The sequence below is a fragment of the Gymnoscopelus microlampas genome (genome assembly GCF_963454915.1).
Source record: "Gymnoscopelus microlampas genome assembly, chromosome: 24".
Lineage (NCBI taxonomy): Eukaryota > Metazoa > Chordata > Actinopteri > Myctophiformes > Myctophidae > Gymnoscopelus > Gymnoscopelus microlampas.
The window spans coordinates 9,386,621-9,413,555 of record NC_139961.1 but is presented as its reverse complement, the minus strand read 5'-3'; the positions used below and the strand labels follow the sequence as shown (position 1 = coordinate 9,413,555).

The window sequence follows — 26,935 nt, the reverse complement described above, 5'->3', positions numbered from 1 at the left end:
TCTCCTCCCTCCCCCTCCTCCCATGGGAGGAGATGGTCCTGTTTTTACTGTTGGCCCCCTGTTGCTAAGCAATTATTTGCACCGAGACTACCCCCACAGCCAGGTAACTTGGTTCTCTGACAGTGATAGACGAGCGTGCCCGCGCGCGCGCGTGTGTGTGTGTGTGCGTCCGTGCGTGCGCAAGGCTGTCTATCTGGTAAATCCATTGGGAGGTCATTTGATTGAAAGGCTCGACTCCCTGAGTTGTCAGGATATGTACACAGGATAAGGCTATTAAATAAGACTGTTTAAAAGATGGTTCCCCCCAGCCTGGGATCCAGACAGCTTTGCTACGTTCGTAAGATCTATTTTCTCACAGTCTGGAAAGCCTCCTATCTCCGTGCACAAACGGGAGAAAACGACTCGTGGCTTCTGATTGGTCTGTAGCGGGGGGCGGGACCAGTGTTGACCAATGTAAAACTTGAGTCACTTCCTGACTTGCCTACGTAATTGACATACCAGTCAAATTGGAGGCTGGCCAGACTGATAAGCGAAGTGAGGGGGAAAAAATCTGCCGAACGTAGTGAATCAGGCTGGATCCCAGCATCTGTGTCATTTTAGATCATAGCTATATATACAGTATATAGCAACATAGGTTTTTCAGAAAACTGACGATTTAGGAGCAATTTCGTTGCTGTCGGGCAGAAACCTATTATCTCCTTTTTCAAACTTTTTGTGTTTTTTCGTAAATTAGTGCCCTACTTGATCATACTACAGCGTCACACCAAAAAATCCTAAAAAGTAACATACTGTATGAGGTTTTCCAGTAAGGGCATAGCCTACTTATGTTATGATGATATGAGTCTGAACTGGGGACCCTGCAAGTGGTTTCTCTGGAGAGCGCTGGCAATGAATATGAAATGCCTCAGAATATGAATCCATCCATTCCTTTATTCTTTAGTCTTTTTGACAAATGGCCATCATGGTACAAGGGATATAATTCACTCTGGTGTGGTTAAAAATACCACATGAGGCCAGAGAACTCCACTCTGCTCTGCCTTGTAGATGGTCCTATAGCCGGACACCTTGGACAGGGCTGTCGCAATTAAGTTGGCGATTAATTGTCAATGTCATCCTACTATAATTCTAGTAACCTCTGTCTGTCTGTCTGTCTGTCTGTAGTGGTGAGTGAGTGAGTAGGTGAAGCTACCCGGTTCTCCTCACTGGCTGGACCAATTGCTCTGATTTTGCACACAGCCATTGACCATTACCATCTGAACTTAACTGTGAAGCCCGTTTTTCAATTTCATCAAATCTCAGCTTCTTATTAGCGCTTTTGTGTCAAAGAATGTCGCCATGGTTACGGGCCTGCCCAGCTATGGGACGAACTTCCTCCCGGGTTGCCAGATCATGTGCGCATATCCCCCCACGGATGCGTTGACCGGGTATGGTCTAGTACAAATAATTGTGATTAACGTGTTTTTTTTGGCATTGAACATTGGAACATATGAATAAAAAACGAATTTCTGTTTGACTCTTAGGCTTCATAATCAAGGGCAGATATGACAAATAACTTAAATGTACAAAGAAATGACTGACATTTTACTTTACTTACTTTTTTACTTTACTTTACATTTTATACTTTTTTTTAATAGTGGAAATAGCTGATCTACAAGCTTACAATTCGTGATGCGTTGTAAGCTTGTAGAGCTGCTATTTCTGCTTTTTTAATATTTGAAAATGTATGAACATTTGGCAACATGGAAACGATTGCGACGATTAATGCAAAAAGAATTGCGACTATCTCAAATATTGCGATTCGATGATTTATGTAATAATTGTGTCGGGCCTAACCTGGGATAGGATTACTATTATTGTCACATAATGTGCACATCTGACGATCGTACCTTCCTCTCTCTCTCGCCCCTCTACTTTCAGGGTCTGACCAACGCCAAGGCGGCTGAGAATCTGGCCAGGGACGGCCCCAACGCTCTCACCCCTCCCCCCACCACCCCGGAGTGGGTCAAGTTCTGCAAACAGGTTTTAAACCTTTGTCTTATTTGAGCTGGCTCGAAGGCACGAAAATCGAGGCTGTGTTTGTGTAATTGATAGAAAATAAGTAAAATCTTGTGTTAACTATTCCTTTAAGCCTGACACTGACAGACAGACAGTGACCGCTCCTGTTTCTCCTCTCTTTGTGCAGATGTTTGGAGGTTTCGCCATGCTGCTGTGGACTGGTGCCCTCCTCTGTTTCCTGGCCTACGGCATCCAGGCCGCCATGGAAGACGAGCCGGTCAACGACAACGTAAGATGCAAACCTAAGAATGTCCGCGTTGTCTCATATATCTCGCATATGACCACGCATAATTTATTTTCACGCACTGTTGATGGCGAAAGTCTCAAACCCGGTTAGGATCTTGTCTTATGACGTGTCGCGTGACTAACATACAGTAGCCGATATACCAAGCCCAACTAGCTGATAGACGTACAAGCTCACGTGCGTCGCAGGTTGTGAGCTTGTATATTGGCTGTATATCGCTTGAACACCGCCTGCGACTTCCAGCATTGTTTAAAAACTGAATGTCATGGTTGCCCAGCTGTTGCATCATTGGTGTAATATTTTAGCATCTTGGTAGAGAATCATAACCCATTAATCCATTAAGACCTGGAACGCATCTGTGTCATTTTTTTATTTGAGCTAAAAAGCATGATTTTACGCTTTTCCTATTCAAAAATAGCAGATCTGCAAGCTCATAGTGCGGCACTGAGTGCCGCACTATGAGCTTGTAGATCTGCTATTTTTGCTTATCTTTGAAAATATTATTTTTAAAGCGAACATTTGTAACTCAAATCTTTGCTTCTGGGGATTCTACAAATGTCTTCTAAATCCTAACAGTTTATTTTTTTTTAAAAACTTTCTCAGTGGTTCAGTGGTTCAATTTGAGTTCAAAATGTTCGCTTTGCACTCATTTTCACCATTTTTCAAAACGATTGCAGGTCTACAAGCTCGTAGCTGCACTATGAGCTTGTGTATCTGCTATTTTTTGAATAGCCAAAGAAATCTAAAATGACACAGATGCGTTCCCGGATTGAACCGGTTAAGACAATTCATGCAATATTCTGAACAAAATGTTCCATCCTTGACTTCCACAGTTGTACCTGGGTGTTGTACTGTCCGCCGTGGTCATCGTCACTGGGTGTTTCTCCTACTACCAAGAGGCTAAGAGCTCCAAGATCATGGACTCCTTCAAGAACCTGGTTCCACAGGTATTGCCCCAGACGTTCTCTACTTCCGTTAATCCATCCATTTGCTCTTCAGTTTAGCACATACATGGGCAACTGGCGGCCCGGGGGCAACATGCAGCCCCCACCTTCACTTAATGCGGCCCACAGGTTAATATCGGAATACTGATACATTATTGATTTCAGCTGTTACAATTCCAACCATGCAAACATGACCCACTTTAATTACTTATTACAGTCTATATTAGTAGCTTAATGACTAGTATCAACATTATATTGTCTTTTTTTATGTCCAATGTATTTGTATAAGTTCATAAAGTTAACATAAATATAACTAAATGCATTTGAAGTTAAATAAAAATGTTATTTTCCAGGATTCCAATTCAAAAATAGCCGACCTACAAGCTCAAAACACGTCGCAGTGTGATGTTTTGAGCATGTAGATCGGCTATTTTAGCTACTTTTGTGTGACATAGAATGCCGATAATCTACGAAAAAAGTTAAAATACGGAGATAAGAGGTGCCTCCTGACAGTATATGCAATGTGGCCCTCTGGAGTGAGTGTGGAAATATAGTGGCCCTCTGGAGTGAGTGTGGAAATAGAGTGGCCCTCGCCATTATCAAAGTTGCCCACCCCTGGTTTAGCACGAAGAGCTGCACGGCAACCTTTTTCATTTAATTTATTTCAAACATATTATATAAATATAAATGAGATCATTACAAAGGAGGAAAAAAGGGGACAATTAGATTTACTTGTCACATCGTGAGTGTGTAGATCGGCTATTTTCGCTATTTATGAAAAAAAACAGAGAAGATTTTGGGAAATGTTTGGCTATAATGACATGCCCGACCAGGTTGAAAGTGGTTAAGTCTGGTCTTCTTAATATTTAATCAATAGAGTACAGACGTCCTGACGTCACTCGTTCATCCCCTGGGTCGCTATGGAGAATAACATTGGGTCATCTTAGAATCGTCTCATATAAGAATTATGGTCCAAAAAAATAAAACTGTCTCTGCGATATTCAGGGAGGTGGCTCTGTATCGTTTATGATAGTCAGTCACTCATATTTGATACAGTCTGTCGTTTCTGGCAAAAATGTAACTAATTCGGCGGAAGTAACGTTAGCGTTTTCTCACCGTCAGTTGATGCTTCATATCCATAAGAGTCAAAAAGTTTATTTTTGGAGGACAGTTCTTATTAGACGCGATATTTAAGACTTCTATGGGAAAAAACGCGACCCAGGTAGGATGTGTAAATTACGTCAGACTTCGGTGCTCTATTACAAGTATTTATAAGAGCCCGTGGGCGACAATAGCAATGAATCCCACTTAGATTTTCCATTATAATACGAAAACTAATATGAAAACATTCATTTCAGCAAAGTGCTTCTCATTATAGAAAACATTTGAACAGGAACAAATTAAAGCTCATGAATCAAAGCGCTGGTTTTATTTCCCTTTTTTTCCTGATGAAATCAACATACTGATCTTGTTGCATTCGTTGTCACTTATTAGCAAGCCCTGGTCGTGCGCGACGGTGAGAAGAAAGCCATCAACGCAAAGGAGGTTGTGGTTGGAGATCTGGTGGAGGTGAAAGGAGGAGACCGGATCCCTGCTGACCTGAGGATCATCTCTGCCGCCGCCTGCAAGGTGGGACCATTACATTTTGAACCCGCATCTGAATCATTTGCAGGTCTTATCCTCTGCCCCGACCACCAGGGCCAAGCAGAATAGAGTTTATTATGCTGGGATTCAGCCCAGAGCTCTGGAGATTTGAGTTAAAAATGTTTGCTTAAAATGTTTTATATATATTCAAATATTTGCAAATATGTTCACGCTTTAAAAGAAATAGAAGATCTACAAGCGATGAGCTTCTATTTTTGAATAGACAAAGTATAAAATAATGGTTAAAGTGGTTCCACAGACGTGTTCACGGTTTTAATGGGATAAGTCAACAAGACCATGTGGGTTTTTCACTTCCACAGTTTTAAACGTGTGACTGGTTTACTCCTCAGGTGGACAACTCCTCCCTGACCGGAGAGTCAGAACCCCAGACTCCTCCTCTTTAACGTGTGACTGGTTTACTCCTCAGGTGGACAACTCCTCCCTGACCGGAGAGTCAGAACCCCAGACTCCTCCTCTTTAACGTGTGACTGGTTTACTCCTCAGGTGGACAACTCCTCCCTGACCGGAGAGTCAGAACCCCAGACTCGAACCCCAGACTTCTCCAACGAGAACCCGCTGGAGACCAGGAACATCGCCTTCTTCTCCACTAACTGCGTTGAAGGTATGATTACAGCCACAACCAGGCAAAAGGATGATTACAGCTATGAACGGAGCAATAGAGTTCAGTTAGTTGTGACTTTGAGTCGGTTTGTTTATCTCTAGCACTAAGCTTGGGACGTACACCCAGTGGTGTAAAGTAACTAAGTACATTTACTCAAGTACTGTACTTGAGTACAATTTTGAGGTACTTTTACTTTACTGTAATATTTCCACTGGTCACCAGTTCAAATATGATTATTTTGGGAGGTCCCCGGTTCAAAGAATAAGATTATTTTGGGGGATCGCAGCCTGAAAATCTGGGAACCCTTGGGTTAGAGAGTGACGTGATTTTAGTTTGTATTTCTGTGTAAGCGATGATGCTCTCCGGGGTGCCAGGTTAGTGGAGACAGGACAATAACAGGCAAGTTGAGGTGTAAGAAAACTCCCTCCGCAGAGTCTGTTGTTTTCCTTTATCGAGACACTTGATAACTATAACTATGATTTCCAGGAATCTCCGGTTGCCTTTCCTGCACGTAATTCGAAAAACGTTCATCCGGCACGTGTTTTGTCCATTGGATGAAACGTTCCCAGAACGTGTTCTGAAACGGTGGCCACAACCCGAACAGGGACTGCATTAAGTCCAACAAGCTGCTACTGTGCCATTGTTGTCATGGATACGTGCAGTTTAATACATCATGAGCATTGATTTGGAACTTAAACTGTTAACCGGAACTATGATTGACCAGATTTCCAGATTTGAACCACTGGCTGGGGTCCCCCAGGCGTTTTCAACACTAAATCTCTTCGGCAAAAAGTAACACTAAAAAAAAATAAAGGGATATTTTTGCTCACGACCCATAAAATGTTGGTTGTTGGTTTTGTGGCAGTGTTTATTTTGACAGCAAATTTTGATTTAGTCATAGTCTTTTGAATACAATTCCAGTTAGTTTTAGTCATATTGTAGTCATCTGAAATGTTTTATTTTTTGTCTAGTTTTAGTTGACTAAACATTGTAAGATTATAGTCGACTAAATCTACAGTTCATTTAGTTGTATTTTAGCGGTGCCTTGATGTGTCGTAATGGCTGATTTTACACTTGGTTGCATGCTGAAAACAGCCGATATACAAGCTCACAACGCGTCGCGCTGTGACGCGTTGTGAGCTCGTAGATGTGCTATTTTCAGAGAGCAACACCTGAGCGCAACCAAACATAAAATGACTTGTTTTAGTTCTACTGGATCTATTCTCCACTCGTCCCTCCCTAACATTTTAGTCTAGCCTTTATTTGTTGACGAAATTGTCAATATATTTAGTCATAGTTTTAGTCATCATAGCTTAGTTTTTATTTAGTTTTCATGACTGAAAAAAGGTAGTCGACGAACATTTTTCGTCATAGTTTTAGTCGACGAAATCAACACTGGCTAGAGGGTACATGTTGGTTTTGTGGTGTGAAAAACATATTTTCCATTGGATAAAAATGTAATAATCGCCATCCCGTTCCCTGTGCTGCAGGAACTGCCCGTGGCGTGGTCATCAGCACCGGAGACCGTACGGTCATGGGTCGCATCGCCACGCTGGCCTCCGGCCTGGAGGTGGGCCGCACGCCCATCTCCATCGAGATCGAGCACTTCATCCACATCATCACGGGCGTGGCCGTCTTCCTGGGCATGTCCTTCTTCGTCCTGTCGCTCATCCTGGGCTACTCCTGGCTGGAAGCCGTCATCTTCCTCATCGGCATCATCGTGGCCAACGTGCCCGAGGGTCTGCTGGCCACCGTCACTGTGAGTCCTGCTCCGTCTGGGTTAGGAATGGGAACCATGTGAAAATTACATGTCACCATTGTTGCGGCAAAACATTTTTTGTGATTAACGATATTATCGCGATAATCAAAATTATACGTAAATTACACTTTTGTTTAACCACTTGAACCCCCAGCATCATCCCCATTCTGGGGCGGAACGTTCGCCAAAAATAGCCGATCTACAAGCTCACAATTTGGCTTGAGCTGAGCTTGTAGCGATTTGTGAGTAAAATAAGAGCGTACCAAATGCACTCTTTACAGGTCTGTTTTATCAAGTATAGAGGGTTTAAGTGGGACTGAATTTGCAGCTCAACAATCGATATTCCCATAATAATCTAGTTATACATGCATGAGGGACACATTGGGAACAGAATAAAATCCAGGTTGAGACTGTTTTGGCCACATTGTGTTAGTGTGCAGATGTAACTAGGAAGTAGGCCTACACATAAGTAAAACCATGAATGACAGGCACCTTAAATTGTTAAAGCAATTTTTAAACAACTGCACAATGGGCTGTGCAATATGGCCACAATTTCATATGTTTATGCCAAATATCTCAATAGCGATACGATACAGTATGACTATGCATTCTTCAAAGCAGCATGTTGCAAGTCAGTTCGCTCTGAATTCTATTCCTCTGACTGAAAGTCAAACACTTTCTTACTACTTGATCAACTCTCTTATTTGAAAATCAAATGCTTACTTTCGGGGCGGCTTGATAAACATACCAAGCTTTGCAATAGTCACGGAAAATCACTAATCGTTCAATAAATGAACTTTTGAATCTGACATAAGGAACCAATGTAAACGGTAAAGCTGTTCATACAGAAGTCTTTGGTAAACTGCTTGCTGGATTATGGTCTTTTCAGATGGCCCCTATATTAGCTTTAATAGATAGAGCTTTCAAAATATAATCATTTCTGGTGCCACTGGCGTTCCTTCTGTATATTTTCCTTTAGTTAACTATTAAAATATCCTGCATTCCTGGTTTTCTCTGCCATGTGGTCTTAAGTGCAGCATTGGCGCACAGGGCTGAGATGATGTAAGTGGGGCTCGTGTTAAGGTAGCTCCACACCAAACAGGCTACTACAGATTACTACAGACTGGCAGTACAATGAAGTCGGGAGATCAGTCTGTTGGAAGGTGTGAACAAAAGTAGCTGAATGCACCTGAGAGCCGACACCGGCAGACGTGCTAAAACTAGCCAAGGCTTGATTTCTTTTTCAACAACGAGCCCGCTGCTATCCGATGGCATGCTTGGTCTGCTTTCGACGCTTCCCTACAACTTGCCACGGCGGTCTGCCATCACGCTTTCCTACAACCTGACGTGGCGGCGTACCCACCGCCGATTCAACAGATTTCGCTTGGACGCTTTCCAACTCTTAACGACGTTGGTGCGGTGGAGAGCTACCGTAGGTGCTTACACAAAGCAAATGGTTACCTGCCATTACGTTTTCTACAAGTCATCCCATGATCCAAATCAGTCGGTTTAGTCAGAGACAGGAAACCATTGATCACTGGTGTGCAACAACGGTTTAAATCATTACCGTCTCTCGAGCGTACGTAAATGTTAAGAGGAATTGACAAACGTGTTAATTTGCATTTTGTGTGAGAAGGAGAGATTGGATTTTTATGGTTATATATATCAGGTGTAAATGTAATCCTGATTCAAGACGCATGTCATCGGGCAGGTATAGCCCTCTTCTAACTCGACCCCCGTTGATTCCAACTCCCCAGGTGTGTCTGACGCTGACCGCCAAGCGCATGGCCAAGAAGAACTGTCTGGTGAAGAACCTGGAGGCCGTAGAGACCCTGGGCTCCACCTCCACCATCTGCTCCGACAAGACGGGCACACTGACCCAGAACAGGATGACCGTGGCCCACATGTGGTTCGACAACCAGATCCACGAGGCCGACACCACAGAGAACCAGAGCGGAACGGCCTTCGACAGGAGCTCCGCCACATGGGGAGCGCTGGCTAGGATCGCCGGCCTATGCAACCGCGCCGTCTTCCTGGCGGAGCAGGAAAACGTGCCCATCCTCAAGGTGAGCGCCGGAATATGATTTGGAGAGGCGATGATGTTGCCTTTTTCTTTCTTGCTTTTTGATGAATTGAACTTGGGCAAAGGTCTCGATTTTTTAGTTTTTGTCGCATTCCTAAGCCAATAATTTGATGACCAGCGGTCAATGAATGGCTTAGGAATGTGACAAAAATAAATAAATCATGAATTCAAGTCGCCATGGGGTGACTAATTGATAGGAAAAAAAAGTAATTTTGGGTGTGAACTATCCCTTTTAATTAACTACGTAAACCCTCTATTCTGAGTTGCAACTGTACTTGGTACGGTCGTTTTTCACTACACCAAATCTCTCCACCAAAACATTATCCACCTAAAACCTCTAGAGATAACCCTAATGGATTGGCAAAAAAAAATACTTGTAGATCAGCTATTTTTGTCTGATGATCCCCCAGAATATGGATGCTGGGGTTCAAGTGAAATTTATTTATTCATGCAGAGTTTCATATGGATGGCGTCCTACTTTTATAGACAGATTTTATTGTTTGTTTAAAGTTGTGAACAGTGGAGTCATAGCATGTTGGCTACGAGAAGGCCAACTATTCAAGCATGAAACAAATTGGCCCAAAGCCCCAAGGCTTTTCCTTTATTTAACTCTTGCTGATAATGCTGTGCAAACAGAAGACTCTGGAAGTCCCTCTCAATGCAACTCATTTCAAATCATACTGAAGTCAAAAATAACCTCAAGCTGTAAAACAAAGGTTTTTATCTGGTCTTGGTGTTTTCCATTCCGTTAAAATGTCTTTGTAATGCATGCCAACAACCTGTTCATGTCTGTAGTGCCTCTTAGAGCCCCCTATAGCTTCTAGATAAACAAATTACACTGAGACAAATTGACCCAAAGCTGTAATTATGGTTTGATTTAGTTTCACTGCTTCTGAGATGTTTACTGGCTCCTTCGCAGTTGTTTTCCAGCTCCAACCAGTCTCCCCGGAGTGTGTTTGTGTGTGTGTGTGTGTGTGCGCGCGCGCGCACACACACACACACACACACACACACACACACACACACACACACACACACACACACACACACACACACACACGTCTCCAAGCTTGTTGAATCCCCCCTGAAGCCAAGCTACTCATTTCCACCCTGCGTTAATGACCTGTAAGTGTGTGTGCGCGTGCACTAATCACTTGGCTACAATTACCATGCCTGTTCTTTCCCTGGCCTTTAGTTTCCTCCAGTCATTGGCATGAGCACAATGGAGGAAACTAAAGGGTAAACACACGTTTTTCTGTTCACAAACCTCTGTAATTGTGTAGAGATTTTGCAAAAAATGGAATTTCACTGCACAAAAAAAACTAGAAGTTAATACCGATTACGTATGTTGCAGCCTCTTTAAAACCAGTCTCAAACCTTTTTCATGTCAAGGACCCCCAAGTTAATATGCATTTGGCTGTGGACCCCCATATGAACGTATTTTGTTCCATATTCAAAAGATGTTTTAGTTTTTAGATTTTTCTTTCAAATAACCAATGTATACAATAGGGTTAAATGGTTAAACTGATTTTGATGCCCCCTGGAACCCCCTCAAGGACTCCTGGGGGTCCCTGGAACTCCACTTTGAGAACCCCTGCTTTAAACCTCTGCTGCATAAACCATCCAGTGTATTTGTTAATTTTGCCCCGCATCCTTTGTGTTCCCAGAGAGATGTAGCCGGCGACGCCTCAGAATCCGCCTTGTTGAAGTGCATTGAGCTGTGCTGCGGATCCGTCACGGAGATGAGAGACAAGAACGTGAAGATTTCTGAGATTCCATTCAACTCCACCAACAAGTACCAGGTATGTCACCAAGTTAAAGCTCACCACTAGCCATCATGTACGTTTCAGCAATCAAGGAATTCTTCCTCTCGAGAAAGGTATTATACATTTGGCTCGCGGCGCCTCGACAAACTGTCTGTGTGCATTTGATCTATGCCATTACCTTGCTTATCCCATTCAATCCGGGAACGCATCTGTCATTTTAGATTTATTTGGCTATTCAAAAATAGCAGATATAGATCGATGTAGATCTGCTATTTTTGAAAAATCGTGAAACTTTGTGAAAATCTTTGAATATATTTGACTATGACAGCATGGCTCAAAATGTCCGCCTGTATTTCTCCCCTCTCGCCGTCTCTCTCTTAAGCTTTCCGTCCACCATAACTCGACCGAGGGAGAGACCAAGCACCTGCTGGTGATGAAGGGCGCGCCGGAGAGGATCCTGGACCGATGCTCCACCATCCTGATCCAGGGCAAAGACGTGGCTCTGGACGACGAGATGAAAGACGCCTTCCAGAACGCCTACCTGGAACTGGGCGGACTGGGAGAGAGAGTGCTGGGTACGTGAGGGAGTGAAGTGAAACTATGAGGAAGGTAGTTGCACGCACATACGTGGCCCAGGTGCAAGACAAGCAGGAGTAATACACAAGAAAATAAATGATATAATGCATTTATGTCATATTTACATGACGATTTAAGCTCTGACATTTAGGTGAAATGTAGTAGAGTTCTCAACGGGCCTGAAAATTAAGACCCGGCCCTACTGGGTCGGCCCCGAGGCTCGGCCCGAACATTTACCATACCTTTAGGCCAGAAATTCACAATTGTCACTATGTGCTTAATGTCCTCAAAGCCACGCATCCAACAAGCTTTGAACTGAGCAGATTTGACCTTCCGTTCCAGAGATCATGGCCAAAACGTCTTGAAAACGGCCACTTTCGCCGATTTTCGATTGAGTTTTGGCCATTGTCGCCCGTTTTTAATAATGTAATAGTTTTTAATAACACAGGCTAGGAAGGTCGGACGGCGACAAACTACATACCTGAGTAAAGTTCACTTCGAGCTGCATTCAACACTCCACTAACATTTCTGTCAGCATTACCGTTACGCCGCTAGGGGCAGTTGAAATTTATTTTTGGAGGATAATAGATTTTATTTTCTTCACGGAACCCAAAGCTCGGCCCGGCCCGACCAATTAGCATAGATTTTGGACCCGGCCCGGCCCAGTATTCATTTGAAGGAAGAATCCGATGAACTGATGGAATAGAACGCCTCTAAATAGAACGCCTATAAACCACACAGGGAAACAATGTAATATGTTGTGAATGTCTTCATCTTCTCGACCCTAACCGATTCACGTTTTATGTTTTCCCCCGTTCCAGGTTTCTGCCAATACAACCTCCCCGACGACCAGTTTGCGGAGGGCTTCGTTTTCGACATAGAGGAGGTGAACTTCCCCACTGAGAACCTGTGCTTCGTGGGCCTCATGTCCATGATCGACCCTCCCCGTGCCGCAGTGCCCGACGCCGTGGGCAAATGCAGGAGCGCCGGAATCAAGGTAACGTGACCGTATATATCCTACCAAAAAACTGAACACGTTGAGTGAGGAGAGGAGAGAGAGGAGGCCACTCAATGGACTCTTTTCCACCAAAAGAACTTTGGTTCCGTTCTAGATTCTTGGAACCGTGGTGCTTTCATGGAACCGGGCCGCGAACCGGCTTGCGTTTCCACCAGGTTTAAGCAGAACCATTGCAATTGGGGGCGACATGGTTAGAAAGGGCTCAGGAGTCCCCATTTGCCCCAGGTTCGAGTCCAGGCATCGCCATCAATCTGTCGAATATGACCGGTTGAAGATTCGATTTCATGAAAGAAAAAAGAAAGAAAGAAAGAATAGTCAACTTTTTTTTCATGTTCGAATCCCGTGCCATCGAACGAAGCTTAGAATATTTGAACTATTTGGGTCAGCCCTAGTGTTGTCAATGCTTGCACATTGATACACCAGATCCAACGCCCCCCATTATTCGTTTGATTAGCTGCAGCTGTGTTGCTTACATCAGCGGTTCTCAAAGTGGGGTCCGGGGACCCCCCCTGGGGATCCTTAAGGGGGTTCCAAGCGTTAACCATCTTAAGTATTGATAGTTATTACGAACCAAATGGTCCCTTGCAGGTCTGTAACTCTTGAGAGTGCACAAATGGAACCAAATGGACCCTCATGGGTCCATTTGGTTCCATTTGTGCACTCTCAGAGTTATGGGGGTCCGTGGCCTAATGCATTGCAAACGGTCCTTGAAATTAAAAGAAATAGTTTTAGAACGGCTCTCTTATTAACATCTCTATAACGTACTATGACATCAGGCTTTCAAAATAAATGTCCAGCTCATCATTGACATGCATATAAACTGTGTTTGTACTCTCATGCCTGAAACCCACACAGATCATGTGTATATAAACTCTATAACTCCTCCCCTTTTACGTCCGCCCACAGGTCATCATGGTGACAGGTGATCATCCAATCACAGCCAAGGCCATCGCCAAGGGAGTGGGCATCATCTCTGAAGGCAACGAGACCGTCGAGGACATCGCCGCGCGTCTGAACATTCCAATTAACGAAGTCAACCCAAGGTATCGGCTATATGCTCGGAAGCAAAGCTTGTATTCTTGAGTACAAAACTGAACTGAAACACTTAAACCCCAGCATCGGTATTGTGGGGAAAGCTTTCGCTGAGAATTGCAGATCGTCAAGCTCACAACGCGACGTGTCGCGTTGTGAGCTTGTCGATCGGCTATTCTCTGCGAAAGCTTTCCCCACAATAACAGAAAACAGAAAAGACTCTAGTATTGAGCCCTGAGGGGACTCCGGTTACCCATATGGGGTTTAAGTCGTTTCTAAATGTCGATACAAACCGGGAGTGTGATGCATGAAAGAATACAAATAAATTGTTAATGAACATTTTGCATCAAACTATTGAAACTATGGCTCATTCATACAGGTTGGTGTTTTTATTTGCTGTGAAAAATTTACATTGTTCCGAATAAAAAAGTATGTAGTATTCACATTCTGTGTAGATGTTGTCAACTCATGACACAAACAATAGTTCAATAATATATATTTTCGGGCGAATTAATTGCACAAAAACAACCAGAGTAGTGTAATAACCTTTATGGAAAAAATCATAATGAACTCAATATGAACCAAACTAGATCTTGCTTATCGCAGTATATCCGTGCAGTGCCCCAAGGTTCCCATTGTATTCTCTTATGAAACACATCACTTTATTTTTCCTTTTTATTTATTTCTTCTGGCTTTTTTTGCAGTGGAGATAGACAGGAAACAAGGAGAGACAGAGTAGGGGAGTGACGGTGGCAAATGGTCCGGCCGGCCATGGGAATCGAACTGAAGACTCGCTTTCAGGCATTGCCTTTGTGGTTACAACCACTTTGTCGTACGAAAAAGTATAAATGGGGCTAAAAAAAACAGGAATCCCTAACGATGAGAACAGCTTCTTTCATGCCCGTTGTTGTGTCTTCCCTTCCCTCTCAGAGACGCCAAGGCCTGCGTGGTCCACGGTGGAGACCTGAAAGACCTGTCCCCAGAGCAGTTGGACGACATCCTGAAATACCACACAGAGATCGTGTTCGCCAGGACCTCCCCTCAGCAGAAACTCATCATCGTGGAGGGCTGTCAGAGACAGGTAGACATGACACGGGTCACGTGTCTCTCTGTCTGTCTCTGTCTCTCTCTCTATCTGTCTCTCTGTCTGTCTGTCTGTCTGTCTGTCTGTCTGTCTGTCTGTCTGTCTGTCTGTCTGTCTGTCTGTCTGTCTGTCTGTCTGTCTGTCTGTCTGTCTGTCTGTCTCTCTCTCTCTCTCTCTCTCTCTCTCTCTCTGTGTCTCTCTCTCTCTGTGTGTGTCTCTCTCTCTGTGTCTTTCTGTCTGTCTGTCTCTCTCTGTCTCTGTCTGTCTCTCTGTCTGTCTGTCTGTCTGTCTCTGTGTGTGTGTGTGTGTGTGTGTGTGTGTGTGTGTGTGTGTGTGTGTGTGTGTGTGTGTGTGTGTGTGTGTGTGTGTGTGTGTGTGTGTGTGTGTGTGTGTGTGTGTGTGTGTGTGTGTGTCTCTCTCTCTCTCTCTCTCTCTCTCTCTCTCTCTCTCTGTCTGTCTGTCTGTCTGTCTGTCTGTCTGTCTGTCTGTCTGCCTCTCTCTGTCTGTGTGTGTGTGTGTGTGTGTGTCTCTCTCTCTCTGTGTGGCTGTCTCTCTCTCTCTGTGTGGCTCCCTCTCCGTCTCTGTGTCTCTCTCTCTCTCTCTCTCTCTCTCTCTCTCTCTCTCTCTCTCTCTCTCTCTCTCTCTCTCTCTCTCTCTCTCTCTCTCTCTCTCTCTCTCTCTCTGTCTCTGTCTCTGTCTCTCTCTCTTTCTGTCTCTCTCTCTGTCTCTATCTCTGTGTCTCGCTCTCAATTCAATTCAAAGGCACTTTATTGGCAAGAAAACATACATTTACATTGTCAAAGCAAAAGTGGAACAAAACAACGCATGCGTACAATTAAATGGTAATACAGATTTGTTTACAAAACCATAAGAATTGTGCCTTTGCTGTCAGAATTAGTTAAACGTCGTCTACATAGGATCTCTCTGGCTCTCTCTCTCTCTCGCTCTCTGTGTGTGTGTGTGTGTGTGTGTGTGTGTGTGTGTGTGTGTGTGTGTGTGTGTGTGTGCGCGCGTGCGTGTTCTCTCTCTCTGTGTGTGTGTGTGTGTGTGTGTGTGTGTGTGTTTGTGTGTGTTCTCTCTCTGTGTGTGTGTGTGTGTGTGTGTGTGTGTGTGTTCAATATTTATAGATAGCCAGATTTAACCACTTTCAACATGGCGTCCCTATTTTGGGCAGGTCATTATAAAAACTGCATTGAAAATAGCATATCTACAAGCTCACACGGTACATCACGGTGCATCGTGGCCTTTTTGGGTACACCGTCATGTAAAACGGGGGAATTAATTTATGAAACAACGTAAAAAGTATAACTTATAAAATATGGAGATAGGCCTACAAGGTTTCTGGCCAACAGCCACGATATGTTTTCCAGAACACATTTACATGAAGCCTTTTCTCCTCTCTCCCTTTGATAATTAATTCAGTAAAAGCCTTCCTTCTATTGTGGCTTTTCTCATCGCCAGCTAAGTGTTTCTTAGCTGCTGCCAGCGCTAACCAGATTGTTTACTATTGGCAGCTGAAAAACTAGGACGCCAGCTGGGCTGGCAAACTATCAACAGTTTAATGTTTAATGTTCCTTTAAAAAAACAGACTGTCCATGTAATGGAACTGTTCTTACAGTGGAGCGAGATCCAAAGAAAAACTGAAAAATGTAAATCTCTCTTTCATGTTCCTGAAACCAGTGGTGGTATCCAGGGACCGCCAGGGGTCCTTGAGGGGGTTCAAGGGGTAACCCAGCAAAACGAGGAACAGTTTAGGCACTTTACTTTATTTTACACTTACGCTATTCGAAAATAGCTTTTTAATTTTGCAAAATATTGGTGAAACAGTGAAAGATTTGGAATAATGAAGAAAAATTCAACACACATCTTCTCTTGTGGGGGTCATATACATTTGACCTTCTTCTTTGATATGAACATGTTTGAGAACTACTACCCTTAAAGGGATAGTTCACCCCCAATTTTTTTTTTTTCCTATCGATTAGTCACCCCATGGAGAGAATTCATGGATATTTTTTGTTTTTTGTCGCATTCCTAAGACAATAATTTGATGATCAGTGGACCGGTAGGCAGTGGTTCCGGTAGGAGACACAAAGGAGACTCTTTGTGTCTCCCACCAGAACCGCTGCCGCTCATCAAATTATCGGCTTAGTAATGAGACAAAAACAAAAAAAATAAGTCTCCATGGGGTGACTTATCGATAGAAAATAAGTCATTTTGGGGTGAACTATCCCTTTTAAAGCCATTTCTGTCTATCTCACTCCCACGCACGGCATTTCTTTCTGACAAACACTCAACTCTTTCTTTTCTCGGCAGGGCGCCATTGTGGCCGTGACAGGCGACGGCGTGAACGACTCTCCTGCCCTGAAGAAGGCCGACATCGGTGTTGCCATGGGGATCGCTGGCTCCGACGTCTCCAAGCAGGCGGCTGACATGATCCTGCTGGACGATAACTTTGCTTCCATCGTCACTGGAGTGGAAGAGGGTGAGAACATCTGGGCGCTCTCTGGATCCCATCAGATTTACACTTAGTTTCGCCGAAATCTACAAGCTCACAGCGTGTTGTGGCGCCCAAGACAAAAAAAAGAAAGAAAGACACGCCATCTCCGGTTTACTTCCCGTATCTGCGTGCAGTAGGTGGCCGCCTTTTTAGGAGACCGGAAGCAGGTTGGACTCTAAAATGAAGTAAACGTGAACGCAGCTTCTGAACCATTCTTTAGCCCCACCCATGGTCACTTAACTAAATATTGGACCCATCGCCCAGAAGCCACACAATCTTCCCAAGATTTTCATACCAAAATGGCTTTTTTAGAGAGACAAATCAGAAAAAAAAAAACTTTATTATCGCCCTTACTTTGTCCCAGCAACACACTCTTGCGGGATCTAGCGCCAGTAAACATACGATGTTGCCGTCGCCCACTAAGGAGACCATTTGTAGGATTTGTGTACCATGTCACCTCCAGTGGCTCCAATTGGGAATGGTCTATCTTTCTATATCAACCATCTTTGAGTAGTCTCTGTGTAAGCTAGTTGGCTTTATGGAATTACCATGTGTTACTGTGCGTGCATTGTTTTGAAAGCGGTGATGAACTATGGAAGCCTCTGAATTAATTATTTTTGGTTCACTAACAATCTGAAAATATGTTGTTTACAGTAAGATTGGGCTTGGATTAGAATTAGGTTTGGGAGATGTGTATGTCCCAGCATGTGTGTCTCCACTTAGCCTTGTCTCTCACAATGTATCAGTTCCAGGTGTCTCTTCAACCCATTCTATTCGGAATCAAAGCAGGGATTTGGGGATTATGTGGTCGACGGCGCACAACTGGAAATTCAGAATTACATGAAATCCATACGACCAGAGCAGACTTTCAAACCTGAGTTAGAAGAGAAGAAAGTTTTGAACTTGAACTCAATGTTGCATATTTCTTTTGCCAGGTCGTCTGATCTTCGACAACTTGAAGAAGTCCATCGCCTACACCCTGACCAGTAACATTCCAGAGATCACACCTTTCCTTCTGTTCATCATCGCCAACATCCCCCTGCCTCTGGGAACCGTCACTATCCTCTGTATCGACCTGGGAACTGACATGGTGAGGATGGATTGATTGATTGAATACTTTATTAGAGAGAAATAAAAACAGCACAAGGTACAGTCAGACTAAAAGGATAACACAAAAAAATCATGGGGATTTGTTTCCATTGTGGTCCTATGAGCTAATCCCTACAATGTTTGAAGACACTGCACTCTTTCCAGCTTTTTCCAAACAACTTTCTATAGTCAAAACGCTTGCAAATAAAATTTACATCTGCTATTTTTGAACAGATTTGGAAAAAATCTCGACATGTTTGGAAAGTTTCTAATAATTTATGATTTTTTTTTTAAATAATAAATTCTCTTCTGGGGGTCCATGGAACAAAACATTTTCAATCTGGGGGTCCTTGACAAAAGAAAAGATGACACGGATGCTTTACCGGATTGAAGGGTATAATATCGTATAGGCTTTCCAGGTCTAAATGAGTTACTTGGTGCTTTGTCCTCTCAGGTCCCTGCCATCTCCCTGGCCTACGAAGCAGCTGAGAGCGACATCATGAAGAGACAGCCCAGAAACCCCAAAACAGACAAACTGGTCAACGAAAGGCTCATCAGCATAGCCTACGGACAGATCGGTAAGTTACACCTTACTTTTACAAAACTCTGAACCAGTGGATCCTTGAGGGGGTTCCAGGTGGTCCCCTGCTAAATGATGGAGAGTTGGTAACCAAATGGACCCTTATAGATCATTTGGTTTCATTTTACGCGCTCAAGAGTTAAATTATTGTTAAACATCAAGTCTACACAATTAGAGATTGTAGAAGGATTGTTATTTTGATCAACGTTTGCCTGTTATCTCTCCTATGGTACCAACATCAACACAGCATGGAATTGTGGACAAAATCTTATCCAACGACAACAAAATATATATAAGTCTTGGGTCTGAGAGTCTAAATCTCATCAAACGGTGGTCCGTGGCTCAAATGCCGAATAAATAATGGACCTTGATATGAAAAAGGTTGAAAACCACTGATCTAACAGCCAGTGAGAGGTCATTAGTAAATGCCTAAATTATGATGCCCCAGATGACTGTCAAGTGACAATTTAAGGACTTTTAAGACCTTTTTAAAACTTAAAAGAAAAACTAAATGAAATGAAAAAAGACCGTTATCAACAAACTATACTATAAAAAAATGGTCAAACATTGGCCAAATTGTCAAATAATATAAGAAAGAGGCAAAGATTGTGACAATGGCTGCTCTGCAAGCTGTGAGCTAGTAGACAAGCCATTTTCACAATATAATTATCTGTGGAACCGAGTCAAATGAAATGTAATGCCTCAACTCCTACGATTCCGTGCTTGTCAGGTGGGTGGGGGGGTCGCCAGTTCAAATATGATTATTTTGGGGGTGTCGCGGCCTGAAAAGGTTGAGAACCACTGCTGCAGCACAACGGTGTAGCTTTCCGAAAACAGCAGATGGACTAAGTACAGTAAGTGCAGTTTGTAGTTCGACAGAGAATCGTTAAAGTGTCAGACAGAGTTGTTGTACTCGCCCCAAGCTCCACCAAACATCAGTGGAAGGGTGCCAACAGCCAAGCTGGCACATGAGGACAAATGCTGCGTCGGTCTGGATAATATAGAGCTGTGTGTTGGCAGCTCTCTGCATGGTACACAGAAAACAAATGAAATTGAAGTAACTCTCACCAAAACACTGTAAAAACTACAAGAGTGTTAAACACTTTTCTATTTAATTTATTGGACATACCATTGATTACTCCATAATGGTTCAACAAGTACTGCAGGCCAGTTTCATTGCATTATTATCTGTCGGGACACCTGAAGATGACAGGCTTTGTTGGCAGTAGAATAGAAGTGGCCCGGGAGCTGGCTTCTGTGATGCTGACAGCTGTGGATGACGGCTGCCTCGTACATTAGCGAGGCAGTGGGCTCAGGCGGTACAGTCTGGAAACCACAAGGTTACTGGGTTCAATCTCCAGCTCCCCTTTTGGTTAGTATCGAAGTAAACAAAAAGGACTGGTAAAACGAGGCCGGTGTCGGAAGTGTCCTTGAGCAGGACGCTGAACCCCTAACTGCTCCTCCAGACTCTGTGTGTCGTGCGTGTGTGTGTTGTGTGTTGTGTGTGGTACATTGAAAAGCGCTCTGGAGAAAGGCTGTAGACATGCAGACCATATTAGATTAGATTGTTCCGGGAAGGCTCAATCAGTGTCTGGGTGGTCCTGAGATAACTGGGAGAGAGGCATGCGCCAGAAATAGGCTGCCGATGATGGCTAACCGTGTGTGTGTGTGTGTGTGTGTGTGTGTGTGCGCGCGCGTTCCTTGAGTGATGACAGGCCGGTATCTCAGGCTTTTCGTTCTTTACCCCTCTTTGGTATTGAAGCCAACAATAGGTTTGACCTTCCCACTCCCCTTAATCTTCTCATAAGAGTCTCCTCTAAGGGCCTAAATTCCTGTTGAACAACACGTCTCCTTGTTTTTTAACCTGTGACTCGACCCTTAAAATATTTTTTGTATGATTTTTAATGTGAATTTGGGAAAGGGCAATTCCACTTTTACAACATATTGCGTGAATGAAAGGCTAAGACCTTTGTTGTAACCTACAAAAGTCTCTTAACCCATTAAGACCTGGAACACATCTGTGTCACTTTAGATTTCTTAGGCTATTAAAAAATAGCAGATATACAAGCTCATCGCGCGGCACCGAGTGCCACTGCCTCCCTTTTCAAAAAACTGTTTGTAAGAAAAAAAATGTAAGAATCGCCTCAGATCTTAATGGGTTAAAGTAAGTCAGATCCCTTAAAATGGTTACAGACTGTTTTTAAAACAAGGACAACCGCTGCGGGATGCGTTCTACTGGAACATCCCGTATAAATGATGTTTTATAATATGAGCCCCAGAGCGCCTGGACTTCTATATGTCATTCCTGTGTGTTTTCCTTCTCTCTCCTCCAGGTATGATCCAGGCCCTGGCAGGGTTCTTCACATATTTTGTCATCCTGGCGGAGAACGGCTTCCTGCCCGCCACCCTGCTGGGCATCAGAGTGGACTGGGACAACAAGTTCTGTAACGACCTGGAGGACAGCTATGGACAGCAGTGGGTGAGTAACGCTCATTAGAATAATAACACATACCATTTATATAGTGCTTTTCTGAGTGCTCAACGTAAAGGTGTAAAGTAAAGGTAAAAAGGGGGTATTAGGTAGGGAAGGAAGTCTGAACAGGTGGGTTTTGAGTGGTTTTAAACGTGGCGAGGGTGGGGGGCACCTTTTGATGTGAGCTGGGAGTGAGTTCCAGAGGGAGGGGGCGGCCACGAGAAGACCCTGTCACACTGTCATAAAATAGCTGATCTACAAGCTCACAACGTTTTGCAGCATGATGCTTGTGAGCTTTAGATCTGCTATTTTCTATATATGTACAGGGTTAAAGTAGTTAAACTGGTTTTGATGCCAAACACAATGTTGAATAAATGTGAATAACGATAGCATAATGTTGTGTTTTCCATCATCAAACAAAAAATAATACTAATAATTAAAAACAATTGTGTGTGCACAACAGGTCTCTCCTCCTGGCCTCCCCCATAAGCTACATTTTTCCTGCAGGAAACCCTGCTTAAGTGCAGTACTTGAGCTGATTCAGTCATACAAGTTAAAAATCCTAAGTAAAAAACATGAAAAGATAGTGAATCTTTTTCCAAGAGTGTGAAAAGGGATTTGGTTCCATCTGCAAACTCTCTCTGCGTTGAACTGTGTCGCCCCTATTCACTGTGATTGGGTCTGTTGTAAATGAGTTCTACTGTGTTGTTGTTGTTGTTCCGTCACAGACCTATGAGCAGAGAAAGATCGTAGAGTTCACGTGTCACACAGCGTTCTTCGTCAGCATCGTGGTCGTGCAGTGGTCCGATCTGATCATCTGCAAGACCAGGAGGAACTCCGTCTTCCAACAGGGCATGAAGTGAGTACGGCTACGGCACTGCAGACACACTCTGGGGGAGTTGATTTGTTTTGTTTAGTTTGTATGCAGTGTTGATTTCGTCGCCTTTTTTCATTGAAGAAAACTAAATGAAAACAAAGTAAAAACTAAGGTATGAGGACTAAAAGTAAGGGTAAAACTAAGACTTGATATATTGACAATTTCATCAACAAATAAAAACTAGACTAAATGTTAGGGAGGGACTAGTGGAGTAGAACGTTAGAAAGTTATTTTATGTCTAGTTGTGAGCTTGTAGATCGACTATTTTCAGCATGCAACCAATTGTAAAATCAGCCATTACGACGCCATCAAGGCCTGCCAAAATACATTTTAGTCGACTAAATTAACTTTAGATTTAGTCAACTTTATGATGATATTTCTTCACCGGGTTTAATGAAAGTAGATTAAATTATGCAGTTTGTAATACCTTGTTTACTCAATAAAAATTATTTGTTGGAAGTTGGATCTGTTTGTATATAATAGCAGCATTATGCCTATTATGCCTATAATAGCAGAATTATGGCTAGCTAACTCCTGAATATAACAACAGAGTGAACGGCGCAACAATTCGTTTCCCCCGAGCATGCGCAGATTGCGCATTCTGCTCTGTGATGACGTCGCGCGGAAATCCGTCTATAGAAAACCTGTGAGTACGCGTCCGAAATGGACGTGTATCGGCTACTCAGGCCCACTCGAGTTAACTGACAATCCTGTGTTAATTTATCCATGCATGACTTTATGAAGTTCTACATCTGTGTAACTCTTGAGTTTTGCATACCCTCTGAGTTAAATGAACACAGAGGATTGTACAGGGTATCTAGTTAGAAGACGGTGAGGAACAGTTTGATGAGCTGTCTGTGGTCTCTCCTCCAGGAACAAGATCCTCATCTTTGGACTGTTTGAGGAGACGGCCCTGGCTGCCTTCCTGTCCTACTGCCCTGGCATGGACGTTGCCCTCAGAATGTACCCCTTAAAGTGAGTCTCTCACACACGCCTCACAATGTACCACAGACACGCATCTCACAATGTTTCATTGTCATTGTCAGAAAACAAGAAGAGCATTCCACTGGCAAATGTGATATTTGAGTTATGTGGCATTTGTGCAGAGTATCCATTGAAACAGAATGGAACCAATCTATTTCTCTCTCTACATCTCTCTCTCTATATCTCTCTTTCTTATCTCTCTCTCTCTCTCTCTCTCTCTCTCTCTCTCTCTCTCTCTCTCTCTCTCTCTCTCTCTCTATCCCCTCTACATGTGTACACTCTCTTAACTTAACACTCAGGATGTTACAATGTATGTTGACAGTTTTCACAGAATATAATTTACTGATATATTATTTATTACTTTGATGCTGATTTGTTTTTTGTCTTATTTATTTGTATATGTTATAAATAAATAAATGAAATGACAAAAAAATCTAGAGAACGGACCATGAGTTGCGTCATGTCTTTTCCAAGTAAAATTGTTCCGTGGTTTCTGATCTGTGTGTGTTTTTGTGTCTCCAGACCCAACTGGTGGTTCTGTGCGTTCCCTTACTCCCTACTCATCTTTATCTATGATGAAATCCGTAAGCTGATCCTCAGACGCAGCCCAGGAGGTGAGAAACCACAAGACTCGCCTCTCTCTCTCACTCACACACACTAGCCAGATCCCAATATCCCAGATCCCATCTGTTCCTCATGGCTGCGTTATGGTGAAATTGGTGACCTGCCCAAATATGTCACCATCTTGTGAACTTCACATAACGTCAGTGTCCTCGCATAGATCACTGCTGCAAGTCCACAAAATGGTCACATATTTCAGCAGGTCACCAATTTCACTGTGACACCGCCACATTGGAGGATGGAGAACGAAGGCAGAAATTTAGTATTGGGTATCTGTTTTGGCAATGACACAAGCGTTATGTTATGTTTATTTGATTTGACATGGACATTACATTTCAACACCTTCTCTAAATGGAAGTTCAATCTAAAAAACAATGAAATACAAGGAATTAAATGTTGTAATAAAAAGATCTGACCCAATACATTATATGTGAAACTAAAGCAACATAATCATTCCAATAACCAATCAGAATCTATTCATGTGAACACTGTTGATTTGATTTTAGTTTTTAGTTTTAGATCCGTGGGCATAGAGTTCCAGAGCTTTGCCCCATTTAAAGGAGTAGTTGACCCCCAGAAAACACTTATTTTCTATCAATTACACACCCCACTGTTTTTGTCACTTTCCTGAGCCAATAATTATGATTGGGTCTGAGTTTGAACTGTTGCCCTCAGGTCGTCGGCGCCCACTACAGGGACTAATCGGTTCAAACTGTCCTTTGTCCCGGCTGCTATTCAACTGCTGAACAGCAGATAGCATTTTATTCTTGCCTCTTTGCACATAATACCCACTAATGCACTTTTGCTGACTTTGCTAATTTGAATGTCATGAATTCTCTGTCTGTAGTGCCCTGTTCTTAGATCTTAGTCTTGTATTGAATGTTGTTATGTGTATTTTTTACTATGATCTGGCTGCAAATCTCTCTCACTCACACACACTAGCCAGATCCCAATATCCCAGATCCCATCTGTTCCTCATGGCTGCGTTATGGTGAAATTGGTGACCTGCCCAAATATGTCACCATCTTGTGAACTTCACATAACGTCAGTGTCCTCGCATAGATCACTGCTGCAAGTCCACAAAATGGTCACATATTTCAGCAGGTCACCAATTTCACTGTGACACCGCCACATTGGAGGATGGAGAACGAAGGCAGAAATTTAGTATTGGGTATCTGTTTTGGCAATGACACAAGCGTTATGTTATGTTTATTTGATTTGACATGGACATTACATTTCAACACCTTCTCTAAATGGAAGTTCAATCTAAAAAACAATGAAATACAAGGAATTAAATGTTGTAATAAAAAGATCTGACCCAATACATTATATGTGAAACTAAAGCAACATAATCATTCCAATAACCAATCAGAATCTATTCATGTGAACACTGTTGATTTGATTTTAGTTTTTAGTTTTAGATCCGTGGGCATAGAGTTCCAGAGCTTTGCCCCATTTAAAGGAGTAGTTGACCCCCAGAAAACACTTATTTTCTATCAATTACACACCCCACTGTTTTTGTCACTTTCCTGAGCCAATAATTATGATTGGGTCTGAGTTTGAACTGTTGCCCTCAGGTCGTCGGCGCCCACTACAGGGACTAATCGGTTCAAACTGTCCTTTGTCCCGGCTGCTATTCAACTGCTGAACAGCAGATAGCATTTTATTCTTGCCTCTTTGCACATAATACCCACTAATGCACTTTTGCTGACTTTGCTAATTTGAATGTCATGAATTCTCTGTCTGTAGTGCCCTGTTCTTAGATCTTAGTCTTGTATTGAATGTTGTTATGTGTATTTTTTACTATGATCTGGCTGCAAATCAATTTCCCGCAAGGGACAATAAAGTCTTTGAGTCTCTTACCGGATAGACTCCACCGTTCATTGCCGGTTATTGGATTAGGAATGCGACAAAAACTAAATAAAATCTCCATGAATTCAAGGCTTAATTGATAGAAAATAAGTATTTTTTGGGGGGGTGAACTACTCCTTTTTAAAGGCTGTTCACACTGAGAACTACAACTATGAAAATAGTTTTAAAAGTCAAGTGGATGGCAGAGTTCACACCAACTATATACAATACAATGATGTAGTTATAGTGCTCAGTGTGAATGGTGCTTTACTGAGAAGGCAGACTGTCCAAATGTGTTCTTGCACTGAACAGAACTGAACTTGTATCTAACGTCCCTTCCCCTGTGTGTTTTGTTTTCTCTCCCTGTGTGCGTCCCAGGTTGGGTGGAACGAGAGACCTACTATTAAGAGGGTGCCCCGGCGATCCACCACCACCCGTCCCGTCCCCATCTCCTCCATCAGCCTGCATTCTCCTCCTCCTCTCCTCCAACCTCCTCCAGTCTTTTTAAATTCTCTCTGCATGAAATATTTTGTCTTGCTGCTCGGAAAAAAACGAAAACAAGTTTTAACCTGTGATGGGAAAAAAAAAACAATTGGAAGGTGTTTTTTATATTAGAGCAGTGGTTCTCAAAGTGGGGTCCAGGGACCCTCATGGGACTGGCCCTTGAGAGGGTTCCAAATGGACCCGCTTACGGGTCCATTTGGTTCCTGAGTTATGGGGGGGTCCTTGAAATGAAAAAAGTTTGAGAGGCACTGTTGTTAGAGAATGCTTGATACTACTAATAGACAAACACTGAGACTGATGATGTTGTTACCATGCTAATGATGTTGTGAACACACTGACAATGCGTGCCTTGTTTATGAAACAGGACCAATTTTATACATGTTTTTAACAGTTCTGAACGTTCAATAAAAATACGCTCGAGTCAGGTCCCACCTGGGTGTCGTGTTTCTTTTCTTTTGCAAAGCTGCACCATGTAACTTTCCTCTTCTGCCCTGGATTTGAACCTGGTTTCCAGCACTGAAATGTTTTACTTTAAAATTGTATTGGCTGCAGACCGCCATCTGAAAAGATTGTGCTGCGGTGGCCATAATAAGGATTTGTTTTTTCAAAATGTTGAACTGTTATTTGTAGGA

At 43.0% G+C, this 26,935-nt stretch overlaps 1 protein-coding gene across 4 annotated transcripts in view; it reads left to right on the top strand.

The window, feature by feature from the left end:
* The window catches only part of LOC311040338 (sodium/potassium-transporting ATPase subunit alpha-1-like), a 46,041-nt gene extending 19,307 nt beyond the window's left edge, over positions 1 to 26,734 (top strand). For 2 of the 4 annotated variants that reach the window (XM_084050555.1, XM_084050556.1), the window contains 20 exons: positions 1,918 to 2,019; positions 2,183 to 2,284; positions 3,133 to 3,246; positions 4,738 to 4,872; positions 5,392 to 5,509; positions 7,000 to 7,268; positions 9,026 to 9,334; positions 11,019 to 11,153; positions 11,500 to 11,692; positions 12,515 to 12,690; positions 13,618 to 13,754; positions 14,674 to 14,824; positions 17,141 to 17,309; positions 18,260 to 18,414; positions 18,868 to 18,991; positions 21,327 to 21,472; positions 22,195 to 22,325; positions 23,217 to 23,318; positions 23,850 to 23,941; positions 26,178 to 26,734. In XM_084050555.1, coding sequence (XP_083906681.1) covers positions 1,918 to 2,019; positions 2,183 to 2,284; positions 3,133 to 3,246; positions 4,738 to 4,872; positions 5,392 to 5,509; positions 7,000 to 7,268; positions 9,026 to 9,334; positions 11,019 to 11,153; positions 11,500 to 11,692; positions 12,515 to 12,690; positions 13,618 to 13,754; positions 14,674 to 14,824; positions 17,141 to 17,309; positions 18,260 to 18,414; positions 18,868 to 18,991; positions 21,327 to 21,472; positions 22,195 to 22,325; positions 23,217 to 23,318; positions 23,850 to 23,941; positions 26,178 to 26,206 — 2,889 coding nt within the window. In that variant the 3' untranslated portion in view covers positions 26,207 to 26,734. Of the gene's footprint in view, positions 1 to 1,917; positions 2,020 to 2,182; positions 2,285 to 3,132; positions 3,247 to 4,737; positions 4,873 to 5,391; positions 5,510 to 6,999; positions 7,269 to 9,025; positions 9,335 to 11,018; positions 11,154 to 11,499; positions 11,693 to 12,514; positions 12,691 to 13,617; positions 13,755 to 14,673; positions 14,825 to 17,140; positions 17,310 to 18,259; positions 18,415 to 18,867; positions 18,992 to 21,326; positions 21,473 to 22,194; positions 22,326 to 23,216; positions 23,319 to 23,849; positions 23,942 to 26,177 lie in introns of those variants that run through there. The other 2 variants (XM_084050557.1, XM_084050558.1) reach the window with 2 other exon arrangements.
* The last annotated feature ends 201 nt before the right edge of the window (positions 26,735 to 26,935 follow it).